The following is a 16,887-nucleotide window of genomic DNA, read 5'->3' as shown; positions in this document are numbered from 1 at the left end:
AATGGTCCTCGCCGATACCCCAGGAGCAACAGTGTCCCTAATTTGCTGGGAAGTCGCGGTGCGGTCCCCTACGGCACTGTGTAGGATCCTACGGTCTTGGCGTGCATCCGTGCGTCGCTTCGGTCTGGTCCCAGATCGAAGGGCACGTGCACCTTCCGCCGACCACTGGCGACAACATCGATGTACTGTGGAGACCTCACGCCCCACGTGTTGAGCAATTCGGCGGTACGTCCACCCGGCCTCCCGCATGCCCACTATACGCCCTCGCTCAAAGTCCGTCAACTGCACATACGGTTCACGTCCACGCTGTCGCGGCATGCTATCAGTGTTAAAGACTGCGATGGAGCTCCGTATGCCACGGCAAACTGGCTGACACTGACTGCGGCGGTGCACAAATGCTGCGCAGCTAGCGCCATTCGACGGCCAACACCGCGGTTCCTGGTGTGTCCGCTGTGCCGTGCGTGTGATCATTGCTTGTACAGCCCTCTCGCAGTGTCCGGAGCAAGTATGGTGGGTCTGACACACCGGTGTCAATGTGTTGTTTTTTCCATTTCCAGGAGTGTAGATGTAGATGAAACAAATGTTGCAGACATCTCCCACTCTCCATTCTTTGTTTCCGCTTCTTCCTCCATATGCCTCTCTGTCTACCTCATCTGCCCAACTCTCTCTGTCTCTCTGTCTACTATTCTCCGCCCTCTTTGGCTATTTCCTCTGTCCACTCTCTCCGACCACGTCTTCCTCTTCCCTCCACATTTCTACATCCTCCTCGTCTCTTCTATCCATTTCTTCCTCCCCTTCTTCCTTTTCCACTTGCCCACTATACCTCTACACCCTCTGCTCTTCCACCTTTCTCCTGCATCTCCCCCTCCTCCCAACTCTCTCTGTCCATATCCTGTTCCCAACTCTCTCTTTCCATCTCATCCTCCCCTTCTCTCTATATATCATTTTACTGCCATTCTTTGTCCATCTCCTCCTCTCCCTTTCTCTGTCCATCGTGTTCCCCACCTTTTCTCTGTCCACCTTCTCCTCCTCCTCCCCTTTTCTCTGTCCACCTGATAGTCATTGCCTCTTCCACTGTCCGTCTCCTCCCTTCTTTCTCTGTACTTCAACTGAGGATAACGGACAAGAAATTTTGAGACCTGCTAACCGTGTTACAACAAGTCACGTACCGAAGCTATGACTTTTTGAAACGACAGCGGAATTTCATGAACAGCTTGCATAATGTGCTAATCTGGTAAAATATTTTCTTTTTGTTTCACTCTACAATAAAATAAAGTTCCCAATAGAACATGAAACAAATCAATCCATAAATTTCTTAGACCTCACAATTGTGAATGAACAACAAGAAGATAACTTGTACATTTACCGAAAACCAACCTACACTGACATCATAATACATGAATCTTCATACCACCCGAACACCCAAAGTATGCTGCATTTAGATCAATGTTGAACAGGGCACATACATTGCCTTTAAAAGCCAAAGCACTCACACAAGAAATAAATACTATCGAAACAATTCCAGTAAATAATGGTTACTCTGTAAAATCAAATGATAAACTATCTATAAAAATTCAGACCAACATCACTCACAAAAACACTGAAAAGAAAACTACCGACACAAAACAAATCTTCACAAGCATTCCATATTTAGGCACAGTATCACAAAAAATAGCTAACTATTCAAAAAAAGCAATATTAAAATATCTTTCTCCACAAACAACAAATTTGGATACCACTTACCTCACACAGTGAACACAAACAAGCCAATAACACAATACAGTGGAATACATAAATTACAATGTAATAGTTGCCCTGCATTTTATATAGGAATAACTGGAAGAACCTTCCACACACGGTATAAAGAACACATTGACGCCTCTCGACTAAACCATTTTGAAAAATCTACAATAGCTAACCACATGTGTATTAATAAACACAGGCTTGACAACATCCACAACAGCCTAACTGTACTTCACACAGAACCCAAAAGTAAAAAAACCTTAATCTATTAGAACAGTTGGAAATAATGCTACTCAAAGAAAAATATTCCAAAAACTTGTTGAATGAACAAAGAGAGCTTAACAGCCACAATTTTTTCTACACTTTTAAAAGTTTATTTTTTCCTGAGGAATCAAATCTATAATAGTACAAACAGCTGACAACCTACAACATGGTGCCAAATAATTATTTTAATAATGCATGTGTACTAGTAATACTATATCATACTATCTTCTGTGAAACAAGAAAATCGATTATATTTAGAAGTAGAACATCTGTATGAACGAGAATCTTTGGCATGTTTACGTTCTGCTACTACAATGTGCGAAAAAATGTGTGACTATGTAAATATCACAGTATGTACTACAAAATTAAAGATGTGTATTGTGTCTACCAACTGCACAACAGAAGCAGACATCATGCAATGTTAAGCTGTAAGTTAGTTTCATATTATTAACGCTGTTAAACTTATATCTACAATATACCATATTGTAACACAAAAATGTAATATCAACAGGCAAACAACTAAAAAACCTGATGTAAATCACTGAAAAGCACCTGTAGATGAGCCTCCAGGGCTCGAAATGCATAGTGCAGTAAATAAATGCAACTTGTGACTGAAGGCGGTTTGTTCTTCATTTTACGAAAATATTTTCTAATCGGAAGTAATACTTGGTGAAAAACAAGGACGTGATTGTCATCTAAGCTCTATAGATGAATGCACCGAGGGTGGGCCACAGTAGCCCTTAGAACTGAATGCCCCGAGTACAGAAGCTGATAAAGAGCAGAGCCCAGTGCAGAGTAGGTCTGGAGGAATAGCCTGTAGCATCCAGAAATGGCCGCCACGCTGCACTGGAGGCCGGAGTCTCGCGCCGTGGCAGGAGGTACGCTTTTTTCTGACGGCGGCCTTGGCCTGCAAAGGCAGAAAGAAAAGTAAACACACCCACGACACTCGCTGAAGCAGTGGCCTGCTTTGGCGCGTGCTGCTATATCCGTCTCGCTTTGTTAGTGACCCAGCTAATCGATAACATTTCAGGACGCATCATATTTTAATGTGTTTGCTTCGCGCGAGTGAAAAACTACGAGAAGAGATTGTGTGTGTGTGTGTGTGTGTGTGTGTTTGAGTCTGTGTGCGTGTGCCTGTGTGTGTCTTGTCGCTAAAGAACTCACTGTCAATGGAGCGTTAAACAGTAATAGCAACCAATAAAGAAACGAAGAGTCGCTGTGAAAAAACTGAGCTCCTTAATAATGTTCATAAATGCAGTTTCGTGGAAAAATAGTAATTCAGGAGGTAATTCGCAAGAGCTACGTTCTTATCAGAAGCCATAATAAATCATACTGAATAGTATCTCACTGCCAATTAGTGCCTCGTTTGAGAGAAAAAATTGGCTTCGTTCTACATGATGTTTCATCACTTCTGGTCATGAGTCACGGTGGGGGGAGGTGGGGGGGGGGACAACACGTTCCGAATTCTTCCGTTATTGAAAATATTCATAGACACGGGCAAGTGTTATCTTCATTTTATTTTGTCGGGGCAAGTGTTATCTTTATTTTATTCGTAATGGAGTCAAGTAAAAAGCAGATTTCTCAAATCAGTCCGCTCCAATACTGTTATAATTGTATAAATGGCATTTTCAGAGGCTAGAAGAAAGGAAAGAAGTAAGATTAGAGTTTAACGTCCCGTCGACAGCGCAGTCATGAGAGACAGAGCACAAGTTCGGATTAAGAAATGATGGGGAAGGAAATAGACCGTGTTCTTTCAAAGGAGTCATCCTGGCATTGCTCTAGAGTGATTTAGGGAAATCACGAAAAACTTAAATCTGGATAGTTTGACGGGGATTTGAACCGTAGTCCTCGCGAACGCGAATACACTACCCAACTTTCCTCCGTAGCGCCTAAAAGTACTTTCATATTTGAAGAACAAATCCAGTGCTAAAGGAAGAGGACATGGAACACTCTACCCGCATTCCTCCTGGTTTTGCTTTATGTTCATACGTTGTAGTTAATTTTACGGGCATTAACTGTGTAAATTATATGATTGTTTTGAAACATCATCAAAATCTATTGTAATCACAATTACAAAGTCATTAGGCCGTACAAAAAGGAAGTAATATTATAAACTAAACCATTCACTGTCTTACTAAGTGTTGCAAAAATTTTATTTATGTTAGGGCTGGAAAACCTATGAAATCAAGATCACACATGAAATCTTCTTTATTTGAATGGGTTACTAGTTTCGGCTGACAGAGTCAATATTTACATCACCTGACTGTGTCAGTTACGAAATTTTAACGGCATAACGCTTTTGTTTTATGAGTCTTGTTCCATTACACTGATCACGAACGATGAAAACCTGTTTGTAACTATGTCATGTACGGATGTTGTTATTTTAAGAAAAATTTAACGAGGTGTGAAGCCTTAGTGACACTAACACTAATCAGGATGTTTTGTGAAATGAACGTGGCTAGGCTGTTAGGCGAAAGTAGTAATTCATCCAAAGAAAGAAGATTTCATGTGAGATATGTACTTCATGAGTTTTCAATGCGTAACATAAATAAAAAATTACAACAAATCGCATACCTCCTAGTTGACAGTCTCAATAAACATGTTACATATTTCTCCTCCCTAAATCTTTCAAAAGGAGCATAAAACATGAAGTATTATTATAATAAATAAAATATCCACCGGCTGCCGTTATGATTTAATAAGCTTAATTCCGTGATAAATTTCGAGACTTCAGTTCTCATCTTCAGATGTTTCTTAGTAAATATCAAAACGATTTTCATCATAATTTTGCAGATGACAACAGACTGTCAAACGGAAGACGAGTGAACACACTTCATGTCCGCAACACTGTGGAACGCGCCCCTACACCCCACTAGGGTGGTTGACATCCTTCTGCGATCTTAGAAATTAATATGTAGCGTTGATTAGATGTGTACTAAGGTAAATCTGAAGATTAGATTTGAATTTTCAGATTAGATTTGAATTATCGAAAACGATCATAGAATAAAACTTTTAAAACCACAACTGAACCTTGAGGCTATTTTATTTATTGTTATTACCGCATGTGGGTGCGTTCCCACCATTCACTATGATGGATAATGAGAACATGAAGTGTTAAGTTCACATCAGATACTTAATACTATCTTTTTACGAAATTGCAATAACACTGATTCAATCCTAGAATAAAAGAGCTACCGCAAAAGTACCAACGTCGCCGATTAGTACAACAGTCGCGGAGGAACTGGCTCGTTTGAAACATACATGTACAGAACTCATGACGTCGTTCGAAATGATTGGTGCATTTAATGCATTTTTCTTCTAGGCTATTTTGTGGGAATGACATATCCCACAAATGACAGCCCACATCCTCCTTGCACAATCCCGATCATGAATCGACACGTCGGGAGCGCTATCTTGTGACTCACTGTGACTCAGTCTTAATATCCTTTCTCCTAGAAGAGAGACTGTCGTGAGTTTTCCCTGACTGCTTTCTGTGCTCAGGAACTTAGGAGTACTTTTTTGTTTCCAGTAGCTGCAATCCTTCCCATTTGTTGCTTTCTTTTTGTTTCTTGTTTCACAGCTGCTGCCAGTTGCAAATATCGAAAGACTGATTTGTTTCTCTTCACCTTGGAAGTTGTATTCTTTTGTGGCAATCAAGTGTTTAGACACACTACGAAACATCCTTCGTTGGCAGTTGTGAGACTGTTGGTCCAAACACTCTTGACATAAAAACATATTTTTTTCTTTTTGGAAATTTTAGTACCTACGTATATCTTTCGAATTATTCCTGATTTCGTTTCTACTATGATATTAAGTCTCATACAACTATTAAACGTAGTTAGCACATTCTTACAAGCACGAAGAGAAGATGGCAATGTCATGTCAGAATGTTATAATACACAGCAAACATTTTATTGAAAATAAGCTCTAGAATTACGCACTTAGAGACTGAAATAGAAATGGAATCCATCGATAGATTCTACTTGACTGTGTAGGGCGAAAAAAACTGATCTTATAAACAAAGAAACCATAACAATTGTCTACCACCGACTCCGGTCACTAATGATACTTTTGCTAGCGCTTCTGCAAATTATCAGCTGGCTGACGCACTCAGCAGATGAGAAAAAATGAGATGGACGAAATATGACGTAGCGATGAATTACAGATTCCTTACCCTATTTCTAAAAGTAACGCTGCAATTTTTCCGGCCAATATATTGTTAATAAATGAGTCGTCTGGATAATGCAGATTGCAGCTTTATAATAGAGTACTAAGGTGTAAATTCTAAGAGTAGAGATTCGAAGATGCGGAGCTCGTAAAATAAGGTATTTAGAAGCAGTTTCTGTTTATGAGATTGCGCCTGATTTCTAAAACCGATACCTATATGGCTTACTGCTGAAGCGGAGCAAGGATGGTTTGCGGAAATTCTTATTTACACTGGACGTTGCGGTCAGATTGAGTCACCGCCTTTAGGTTCCGTCACGTGTTGTGAAATGGCGTCAAAAGTGCTGTTGACGCTATTCCGAATTGTTCAGAATTAGCGCTGTGAGGTCTGAGGACATCTTCTCATTTCTAGTACTGCAAGACACGGGGGCAAATATACACGAAACTCGTATTACGCTTAGGATTGATAACACGCACTTTTCTACAAAAAAGTAAAACTCTCAGTTGTCACTTATAAGACCTATAGTATATACACTATTTGACATTTGCTAAGGAACAACTGACACTGGCTAAGGAGCAATTGCCAACTCGAATAAGCGACCAATGTAGTAAAAGGAAATGTATAGGACTGAAATGGTTAGCTACAGGGAAGCCTGTGCGTGAACACACTACATGCAGTCGACAGCTCAGGCAAAACGGTGACTGACGAAGGATGTTGCGGTACCGGTTAGTGCGACATTGCGTGTGGAACGGCAAAATGTCTGTAAGATTATTTGAGTGCTTACGATCGTGGACCAGCAGTTGGATTGCTCGAAGAGGGTCAAAACGTGACTACTGTGGCCACAGTAACGGATGTGTCCAAAAATGTCATCGCGCGATTAAAGAAGGCAGCTGAAAGTTGAAACGTTATGTGGAAGCTTGCCACCACACTTCAAAAGGATCGATACAGCCCCAGTAGCGAAAAGTAACAGGTACGTCACTCCTAGACAAATCACTGCAGACATCGCAACCGCTACTGTTACCCGTATCTCCGTCAGTACGATTTTGCGGCGATTGAATCAGGCTGGTTTTGTATGGTCGGAAGCCTGTTAAATGTTAGGGAGCCTGTTGTTTGGGGTCAGCAGCAGTGGTCCACAGTGTTAGTGTGAGAGAGAGCAGGGCACGTTACACTCCACGGAACGTTCATGACCATCATCGATATGGCATAGGCGTTATGCTGTGGGCAGCACTATGCACAGAGCCGAAAACCGCCTCGTATCTTTGAGCGAGGTACCATTGCAGCACAGCGGCATTACAGGGAGATTGTTCTGGATCGTATCCGTCTGTTTAGGGGTGCGGCAAGTCCCTAATTTCTGTTTTTGGACGATAACTGCCTCCCATCCAAGACCGCTAGATGTCGAACACACTGGAAAATTAAGATAGTAAACGTATAGAATGGCTTGGGCACTCTCCGGACATAAACCTTACAGAGAATGCCTGGGATGTTCTTGGCAGACGTGTTCCACAACAAACACCCCCTCCTGAGCCATGCAAGAACTGAAAACCGCCTTGATAGAGAAGTACGACATTATCCCTCGAATAATTCTCAGCAGCACGAATAAAAGGTGTAAAATGTGCGCTAGTGCCGGAGGAGGACCTGTTCCTCACTGTGAGCCCGATATCGACATTTGCGTTGGGAGTCTGACCTGCGTGAAACATGAACGTTAGTTATGTCTGTTATCCTACTTTCCCATGTAGTGAAATCTGTACTATCTTTTGTTATAAATATACCATCTCCTTTATTACGTATATACTGTGTTTCCTGTCATCCAGCGTTAACTTTGATTATTCTTATCCATCAACGTATCTGTTCCTTAGCAGTTGCCAAGCAGTTTACGTACATATTTCTTTCTCCTGTTGTGATTGGCTTAAAACTCATATATACATGTTATGGACGTAGCGTCATTAACTTTACACCCCAAACGCAAAAGGTGTTCAGAACGATAAGTGCTTTCGGTGTGTTCACGATACTACTGGATTACCGTAAAGGAAAATGGTATTTGTTATTTACTGTACTGTACTCGTTTATTACAGGTAAAAGACAAAGTTCTGGTACGAGTCTGTACTCCAGCACACAGCTTTGATCTGGTCACCTAGATTCTCTTATCTGACCCCTTCAAATTTTTGTCCCCTGGAATGGGTGACATCAAAGGCGATAAATAAAACCTTTATGTCTGGTAATTCTCTCAGCAAACTACATTTAGACAATTTCCGAAAAGATTTTGTTGTGGAAAGAAAGCTGAAAAATTATATAAAATTTGTTGATAATATTATTGAAACTGATGTAAATTATTATTGTGTTTTTGCATTAGTAAATTGGCACAATGAGTTGAGCAGTTTATCGGCGTTTGTTTTACGTGTAACATTCAAAACGTGGCCTAACAGTGTAGTTTAAAGAGTACTGCGTTGGATTCCGAAAGAGGTAGTTCGTCCTCTACTCCGTTCGGCCAGAGTGCTTTTAGATTGTTTCCAGCGTATCTACGTAAATGCCGCCTTGGTTCTCTATGTGCACGTCAGGTACACAACGCAGAAACAATTATAATACGCATGGACGCACACAACTAGGTTTACATAATTCACAAACGCATGGCGCACTCCATTTATTCCCGTAGAATAATTGATACTGTGGGGACACAGAACTGTCACAAAACTAAAATAATTTCAAGTAGTGGATAGACGATTGCCCATCATTAGTAGATGCTCCCACATCGGCTACAAAACTAATAAAACAGGCAAATACGAAAACCACGGCGAATAAAGCATGCTTGAACATAAATGCAGAAGCTAGCCAAGCCTGCTGTTTCTGCAGCTGTATTTGACCATAAACGACAAGTATCAGTCGTGTTCGGAACACTGTTCTGTGTAGTTGTGAGTGCATTTTGTCAGACCTAAGTGTACTCGAAATTGGATGCTCGTGTGAGGGGTGCTGCCGTAAACAAGAGAGCCGAAGTCTTGGGTGTTTCAAGAGGAACTGTGTCGCATCCGCGGAAATCGTAAAAAATATCATGTGCTATGTCACAAAGCGGATGAAAGTTTGTGTTGAGTGATCGTGTCAGTCACTCATTGAAGAGGATTCTTACGAAAAATAACAGCACACTGTTTCGAGCTTCTTGAGTTTATCCCCCAAGAGGGAAACATGGTGGAACTTCGCTGATTATTTGTACAGCCTTATTGTGGTATTACGTGGGCCGCCTCTGTTACTCTACAAGGTCACATTACTGCCAATGACTTTGTGACATGGTACAATATTTTTTCTCCAATCGAGATGCTGTGATCCAAGACGACAGGGCCACTGATCAGACAGCTGGCAACGTCCACGACTGCTTTTGTGAGGACGAGGACGAATTTTTGCATCTCCCCTCGCCACCACATTCACCCGATCTCAGTATTGTTGAGCCTTTGTGGTCTATCTTGGGGAGAAGGCTGCGTGATCGCTACCCACCACCGTCATCCTTAGGTGAACTTCGCACTATTTTGCAGTAACAGTGGTGTACGATTCCCGTGAAAACCGTAGAGGACCTGTATTTATCCATTCCGAGACGATTGGAGGTTATTTTGAACGTCAATGGGTTTCCTACACCCTAGTGCTTTCTACATCTACATCTACATCCATACTCTGCAAGCCACCCGACGGTGTGTGGCGGAGGGTACTTTGAGTACCTCTATCGGTTCTCCCTTCTATTCCAGTCTCGTATACTTCTTGGAAAGAAGGATTGTCGGTATGCCTCTGTGTGGGCTCTAATCTCTCTGATTTTATCCTCATAGTCTCTTCGCGAGATGTACGTAGGAGGGAGCAATATACTGCTTGACTCTTCGGTGAAGATATGTTCTCGAAACTTTAACAAAAGTGCGTACCGAGCTACTGAGCGTCTCTGTTGCGGAGTTTTCCACTGGAGTTTATCTATCATCTCCGTAACGCTTTCGCGATTACTAAATGATCCTGTAACGAAGTGCGATGCTCTCCGTTGGATCTTCTCTATCTCTTCTATCAATCCTATCTGGTACGGACCCCACAATGGTGAGCAGTATTCAAGCAGTGGGCTACCAAGCGTACTGTAACCTACTTCCTTTGTTTTCGGATTGCATTTCCTTAGGATTCTTCCAATGAATCTCAATCTGGCATCTGTTTTACCGACGATTAATTTTATATGGTCATTCCATTTTAAATCACTCCTAATGCCTACTCCCAGATAATTTATGGAATTAACTGCTTCCAGTTGCTGACCTGCTATATCGTATTTAAATGATAAAGGATCTTTCTTTCTATGTATTCGCAGCACGTTACACTTGTCTACATTGAGATTCAATTGCCATTCCCTGCACCATGCGTCAATTCGCTGCAGATCCTCCTGCATTTCAGTACAATTTTCCATTGTTACAACCTCTCGATGTACTACAGCATCATCCGCAAGAAGTCTCAGTCAATTTCCGATGTCATCCACAAGGTCATTTATATATATTGTGAATACCAACGGTCCTACGACACTCCCCTGCGGCACACCTGAAATCACTCTTACTTCGGAAGACTTCTCTCCAATGTGAATGACATGCTGCGTTCTGTTATCTAGGAACTCTTCAATCCAATCACACAATTGGTCTGATAGTCCATATGCTCTTACTTTGTTCATTAAACGACTGTGGGGAACTGTATGAAACGCCTTGCTGAAGTCAAGAAAGACGGCATCTACCTGGGAACCCGTGTCTATGCCCCTCTGAGACTCGTGGACGAATAGGGGTTTCACACGATCGTCTTTTTCGAAACCATGCTGTTTCCTACAGAGTAGATTGCTGTTCTCCAGAAAAGTCATTATACCCTAACATAATACACGCAACAGAACATATGTACGTAATCCTGCTAACTCCTAGCATCCTTTGTCCCATTATTTTCAAACATCCAGTCTCGTGTTCCTTTTCCTTAACTGAATACAAGCTGATCCTCCCCTCCCCCAACACCCCCCCTCCCCCCTCCCCATGCCCATATTTTTTCGAACAAGAATAAGTAATGATAATTTACAGCTTTAAGCTAGTAATTAGTAGAAAATAAGTCTGTTTTGCTGGATGTGAGATGAGAGAGTTATTGTGGTGTGTTGCAGAGAGCCGTGCGCTGCTCAAGGAAGTGAGCGGTCTGTGCCGGAGCGGGCAGCTGACTGCCATCATGGGCCCATCCGGTGCGGGCAAGACCACCCTCATGAACGTGCTCGCCGGCTACACGTAAGTCTCGCCAGCTTGCTTTTCATTATTCTAGTTCCGCTATGTTCTGCCTGCCATGATTGGTTGATTTGCGGGAGGGGACCAAACAGCGAGGTCATCGTCGGTCCCATCGGATTAGGAAGGGATTGGGGAAGGAAATCGACTGTGCCCTTTCAAAGGAATGATGCCGGCATTTGCTTGAAGCGATTTAGGGAAATCACGGGAAACCTAAATCAGAGTGGTCCGACGCGGGTTTGAACCGTCGTCGTCCCGCATGAGAGTTCAGTGTGCTAACCACTACGCCACCTCGCTCTGTGCCTGCTGTGTCCTCTTCGTAGTGGCTTGTCAGTCTTCAGCGACTTGAAGCAAAGCATTCTTCATTCGTTAGAGTTTCTCCAGAATCTCGTCAGCGAATGTAAATCACTCCTTCAGCATCAAGTGGGCAAATTTTAGGAAAGTCTGTCCATCAGACCATCGTCAATTTGAATGAAATTCTGCGCAGATGTTCCCCATAAAAAATAAAAAATAAATAAAGAAACAGCTGAGAAACATTTGAGCTTAAGACACAAGAAATTCGTGCTTTACAAAGGCTTTCAGAATGGGGCAGCAAATTATGGTCTCAGTTCTACAAGAGGTGGCAACGATCATGGAATACCTCCTAATGTCGTTCAAATGGTTCAAATGGCTCTGAGCACTATGGGCCTTAACTTCTGAGGTCATCAGTCCCCTAGAACTTAGAACTACTTCAACATATCTGGCCTAAGGACATCACACACATCCATGCCCGAAGCAGGATTCAAACCTGCGACCGTAGCGGTTCCGCGGTTCCAGACTGTAGCGCCTAGAATCACTCGGCCACCCCGACCGGCTTCTAATATCGTATCGGACTTCTTTTTACCCGGCGTAGTACAGCAGCTCGACGTCGCATGGACTCAGCAAGTCGTTGGGAGTCCTCTGTAGAAATATAGAGCAATGCTACCTTTACAGACGTCCGTAATTCCGAAATTATTGCCAGTGTAGGATTTTTATGTCCCATAAAGGTTCGACGGGAGTCATGCAGGGCGATCTTGGTGGCCAAATTATTTTCTCGAACTGTCCAGAATGTTCTTCAAACCAATCGGGAACAGTTGTGACCTAGCGATATGGCTAATTGTCATCCATAAAAATCGCACCATTGTTTGGAAAAGGCTGCAAATGGACTCAGTTGTTTCAGTTCGACCAGAGGAGCCAGTCCATTCTATGTAAACACAGCCCACTCAATTGTGGAATCACCACCAGCTTTCACAGTGCCTTGTTAACAAGTTGAGTCCATGGCTTCGTGGGATCTGCGCCATATTCGAACCCTACCGTCCCCTCTTACCAACTTAGATCGGAATTCCTCTGACCAGGCCACGGGTTCCTAGTCATCTAGGGTACAACCGCTATGGTCACGAGCCCAGGAGAGGCGCTGCAACCGATTTTTTGCTTCACGTCTGTCGCCCGCTGCCGTAGTCCATTAACACCAAATTTCGCCGCACTGTCCTAGCTGATATGTTCGTCGTACGTCCCACACTGATTTCAGCTGTTATTTCATGCTTGTCTCTTAGCACTGACAACTCAACGCAAACGCCTCTGCTCCCGGTTGTTAGGTGGAGGCCGTCGGTCACTGCGTCGTCCGTGGTGAGAGGTAACGCCTGAAATCTGGTATTCTCGGCACACTCTTGACACTGTGGATCTCGGAATATCGAATTCCCTATTGATATCCGAAATGTGCCAATGCCAATGCATTGCCCTTTCATATACTGTGTACTCGATACTACCGCCATCCGTATATGTGCGTATCGCTATCGCATGACTTTTATTACCTCAGTGTATGCCAGTTTTGGCTATAGCTAAGACAGCTTAAAACTGAAACCAATCCAAGGAGATATCGGGATCGCAACCGTAACTTTTTGTGCTCATCTGACTTAAAATTTTAATGCTGTGTCGTTGACCATTCTTCTGTTACATGAGGTCAAATTTGGGGAAAAATCAATCGCGACAATATTTCAGCCATTTCACAACAGAATAAAAATTTGGGCAAACAAAGGATATTGCTTGCTCATTAGGAGTCGCGCAAAGAAACTATTTTTTATCATTTCTAACCAAATGCAGTAGTTACACCTATTTGAGAAGCTATTAAGACGTAAATATGCAAACAATAATTTTTTTCTCAAGTTTCAGCATACTTTGATGTCGCGTTGCTAAATGTTGCACCTTCTAATTCTTTATTTTTGTTGTAATAGAAAGGTCTTGTGGTTTTGTATTAGAAGAACATTTATTTGATCTCGAGACAGTCTGGATAACGTTTGAAAAATGACCTTTGACGAAAATTCTTATAATGTTGTTATATTTAATTTTTGATATATTATTATTATTATTAGACGCCATAATTGTGTATATTTACTAGCGCTTTTATTTTTGATCGATATCTAACCATAACCGAGAATTTATTACAACAGTGGAAAAACAGGATGGAAATAATTAAAAAAAGATACGCTACAACTCACCTATTAATGAGTGTACGACGGGACTTCAGAAAGCAGGTAACATATATTGTCACACGCTAGGACACTGCGCAACAAAAGTGGCGCATTATCAGAAGAGAGTGCATTTACTGGGCTTTCTGCAGACAAAGATCTGCTGCGGTATGGGTAACAGGTGCACCACAGTGCGCAAGTGAAATGCAAACGGAAACGTAGTCCATTGTTGAAGGTCTCGGGACAGTCTGTCTTGCAGGCAAAACGTCTAAATTGTTGGCAGATTCACCTTGAAAATCAGGATGTATATGACCAGATGCAATGTCGAGTCCACCTGTAGTGAAACGGCTCCAGCAATTTGACCAAGGCCGCACAAATGCGAGTAACGCTATTGGCAAGCAAAGCGTTCGTCATCGACCACAGGCGACAACGTCCAGTCAATCGAGGAACTGATTCGCAGTCATCGCTGATTTTCCAAAAACGGGGACGTTCATGCAGCAGTTCTCGAATGGCTTCGTGACCAAGGGGGGAACTTCTATCATCGAAGAACTGAACAAGTGTTAAAATGTTGAGACCATTGTTTCCAGGGACTTAGCATTTATGCCGATAAACTATCATGTACTTTTGTCACTTTGGAGTGCAGTGCAGCATTAAATAAAAGCTACCTTGCTTGCCACACCTATACTTTTGAAGTCCCCTAGTAAAATGTACTTACCAGCAGTAATGGAAAATGACTGCCACCAATATATTTTTTCATACTGAGGGAAGGAAACAGGCCTCGATGAGCTTCGTCTGCCTGGATTCTATGAGAGATGTAATTATGTAATATAGAAAGTACCACGGCGTACCTGAGAATGCTCTTAATTTGCAGAGGCGCATAGCGAATCATTGAAGAGATTTTGTAAGTATGGAATGACTAGAATATTAGGTGTGACACAGTAATAATATCATGTAAAGCGACTAAAGGCAATGACGAAGTAATATGTAATGTGTTGGATAGATATAAAAGTAGGGGAGACTGGACTAGATGGCATGTTTGTAGCGAAAGGTGTAATAATTTTATACAGGAGTTTCGAAATATTTCGAAAAGTTACCAACAGGTGGCGCTGCAATCGCAATATTTAGTTACTATAACGTTCGTTGCAGATGAGATCGATGGGTTCCATCGTTGAACGTGAAAGGAAATTGACGTACCGAAGAAAGAGGTTGCATTTATTCCACAGTGCAACGCTTTTTTCTGGTACTGGAATACCACAGGTCAGAACAGAGTCCTACGGCAACAAGGTACACTTTTCAACACGATTCAATGTTTCAAAAAGCCCCAATGCGAGAACCATTCGCCAAGCTCTTCGCCAATTTTCAACGGGCGGGCAGCGTAGCTGATGAACTAGCGGGGAATTTTGGCCTTAGGCAAACTGCAGTTGCTCTTGATAATATCGTCACGGTTTTTGAAATTACTCAGAAGAATGCAAATGAATCAGTCCGAAGAATTGCAGCAGAGATTGGTTTGAAACGTTTCAGCACGCAGAAAATACTGAGACAGAGCCTACAACCGATTCCACTCAAATTCCAAGGCTACCAGTCCTTAACTGTACGAGCTGTGCGACAGAGGGATGACCTTGCGAAGCAGATTCTCGTAATATTGATAAAGAAGGAATTGATGTTGGCTGCATCTGATTCATAGATGAAGCACACTTTTACCTGAAAGGAGTCGTGAATAAAGAAAACTGGCTATTTTGGAGTTCCGCAAATCCCATTTGTGTGAAACGAAACCAGTGTATTCTTCTAAAGTTACTGTTGGGGCTACGGTATACAGCGGAAGCGTTATTGGCCCTCTTTTCATGAGAGAAAAGATCGCTAGTGAACGTTTTGCAATTTTAGAACAGTTTGTCTCTGCAGAGCTGTAGTTGGAGGTTCGATCAGGCAACGAGTTGTTCATGCACAGTCACCTGGACGACCCTGAATCGGCGATTTGCGTGGCATCTGAATACATTTCCATTGAGACACTCAGTACAGGATGTGATGACAAATTTCATTGTTCGTCTGTGCCATCTCCGTGCAGCCAGTGGTGGACTTGTGATGTGGTTGCAAAGAATGCTTGCAGAGAGCGAGTTTAACTACGCACACTGATGCTGCACGAGCTGCACAAAGTACAGCGCCATCTGTTTTCAGCTCTTTCCGAAACTTCTGTATAACTTCTTTATAAAATTCTTCCACTTTGCACAATCAGCATACCTTTTGTCGCACTCTGCTATCGATCTAATTTTTCGAGATGTTTAATTTTGAAATCATGGTCTTCGTCGCTGGACACCCTGTAGATTTTACTGTACTGTTAGTGGTGTGGTCATAAGAATGTATCCAATGGAAATGATACGATAAAACACGTAAAGGATTATCTACAGCTGACATGAAATTATTCTGGGGAAACGGATCGGGGATAACCTCAGTAATATTGCAAATTTTATTGTCACGAACCGGCGTGATGAATAGGAACTGGTAACATGGAACGCTTCAAATGAACTGCAATACAAGTCGCAACGTCAGCATTAAGGCGCCCGTAGCTTGGCGGTGGTTGTATTTACTGGAATTTTGCCAGAGAATATTGAACCAAAATACGCAGTTTAGTTCAAAGCTAACGGCCATAATACTGTACATTGTAGGGAGTACGATGAAAGGCGAGAACAGGAAATGACGCTTGCTGTCTATGGAATTCCCACGGACAGACAGTCATCTTTCCGAACTGCGATACTGCCAAAAAAAGTTGGGCATGTTATTCACCTGAGGAGCATTGTCAGCTTAAACCTCTCAGCTCAATTCAGTTTCTAGTCGTATAACCAGCGACAATTGTAACCTCACATACGACCTTTGGTTTCGTAGTGGCAGTCGGCATTCCATTCCTGAAGAAGAAGCTGTCGGAACCTGGAGTAATACGTGTAAGATAGCAGAAAGCTGTTACTAACCGAAGCTCAATCACGGAACGTCTCTTCCT

At 42.4% G+C, this 16,887-nt stretch overlaps 1 protein-coding gene across 1 annotated transcript in view; it reads left to right on the top strand.

Annotated features, from left to right (window-relative positions):
* LOC126278191 (ATP-binding cassette sub-family G member 1-like) overlaps positions 1-16,887 on the top strand; it is a 330,372-nt gene that overhangs the window by 182,972 nt on the left and 130,513 nt on the right. The window contains exon 3 of the mRNA XM_049978105.1: positions 11,304-11,421. Within this exon, the coding sequence (XP_049834062.1) occupies positions 11,304-11,421 (118 nt within the window). The remainder of the gene's footprint in view (positions 1-11,303; positions 11,422-16,887) is intronic.

This window comes from Schistocerca gregaria, chromosome 6 (assembly GCF_023897955.1).
Source record: "Schistocerca gregaria isolate iqSchGreg1 chromosome 6, iqSchGreg1.2, whole genome shotgun sequence".
In the NCBI taxonomy this organism is placed as follows: domain Eukaryota; kingdom Metazoa; phylum Arthropoda; class Insecta; order Orthoptera; family Acrididae; genus Schistocerca; species Schistocerca gregaria.
This window is presented reverse-complemented; position numbering and strand designations above follow the sequence as displayed.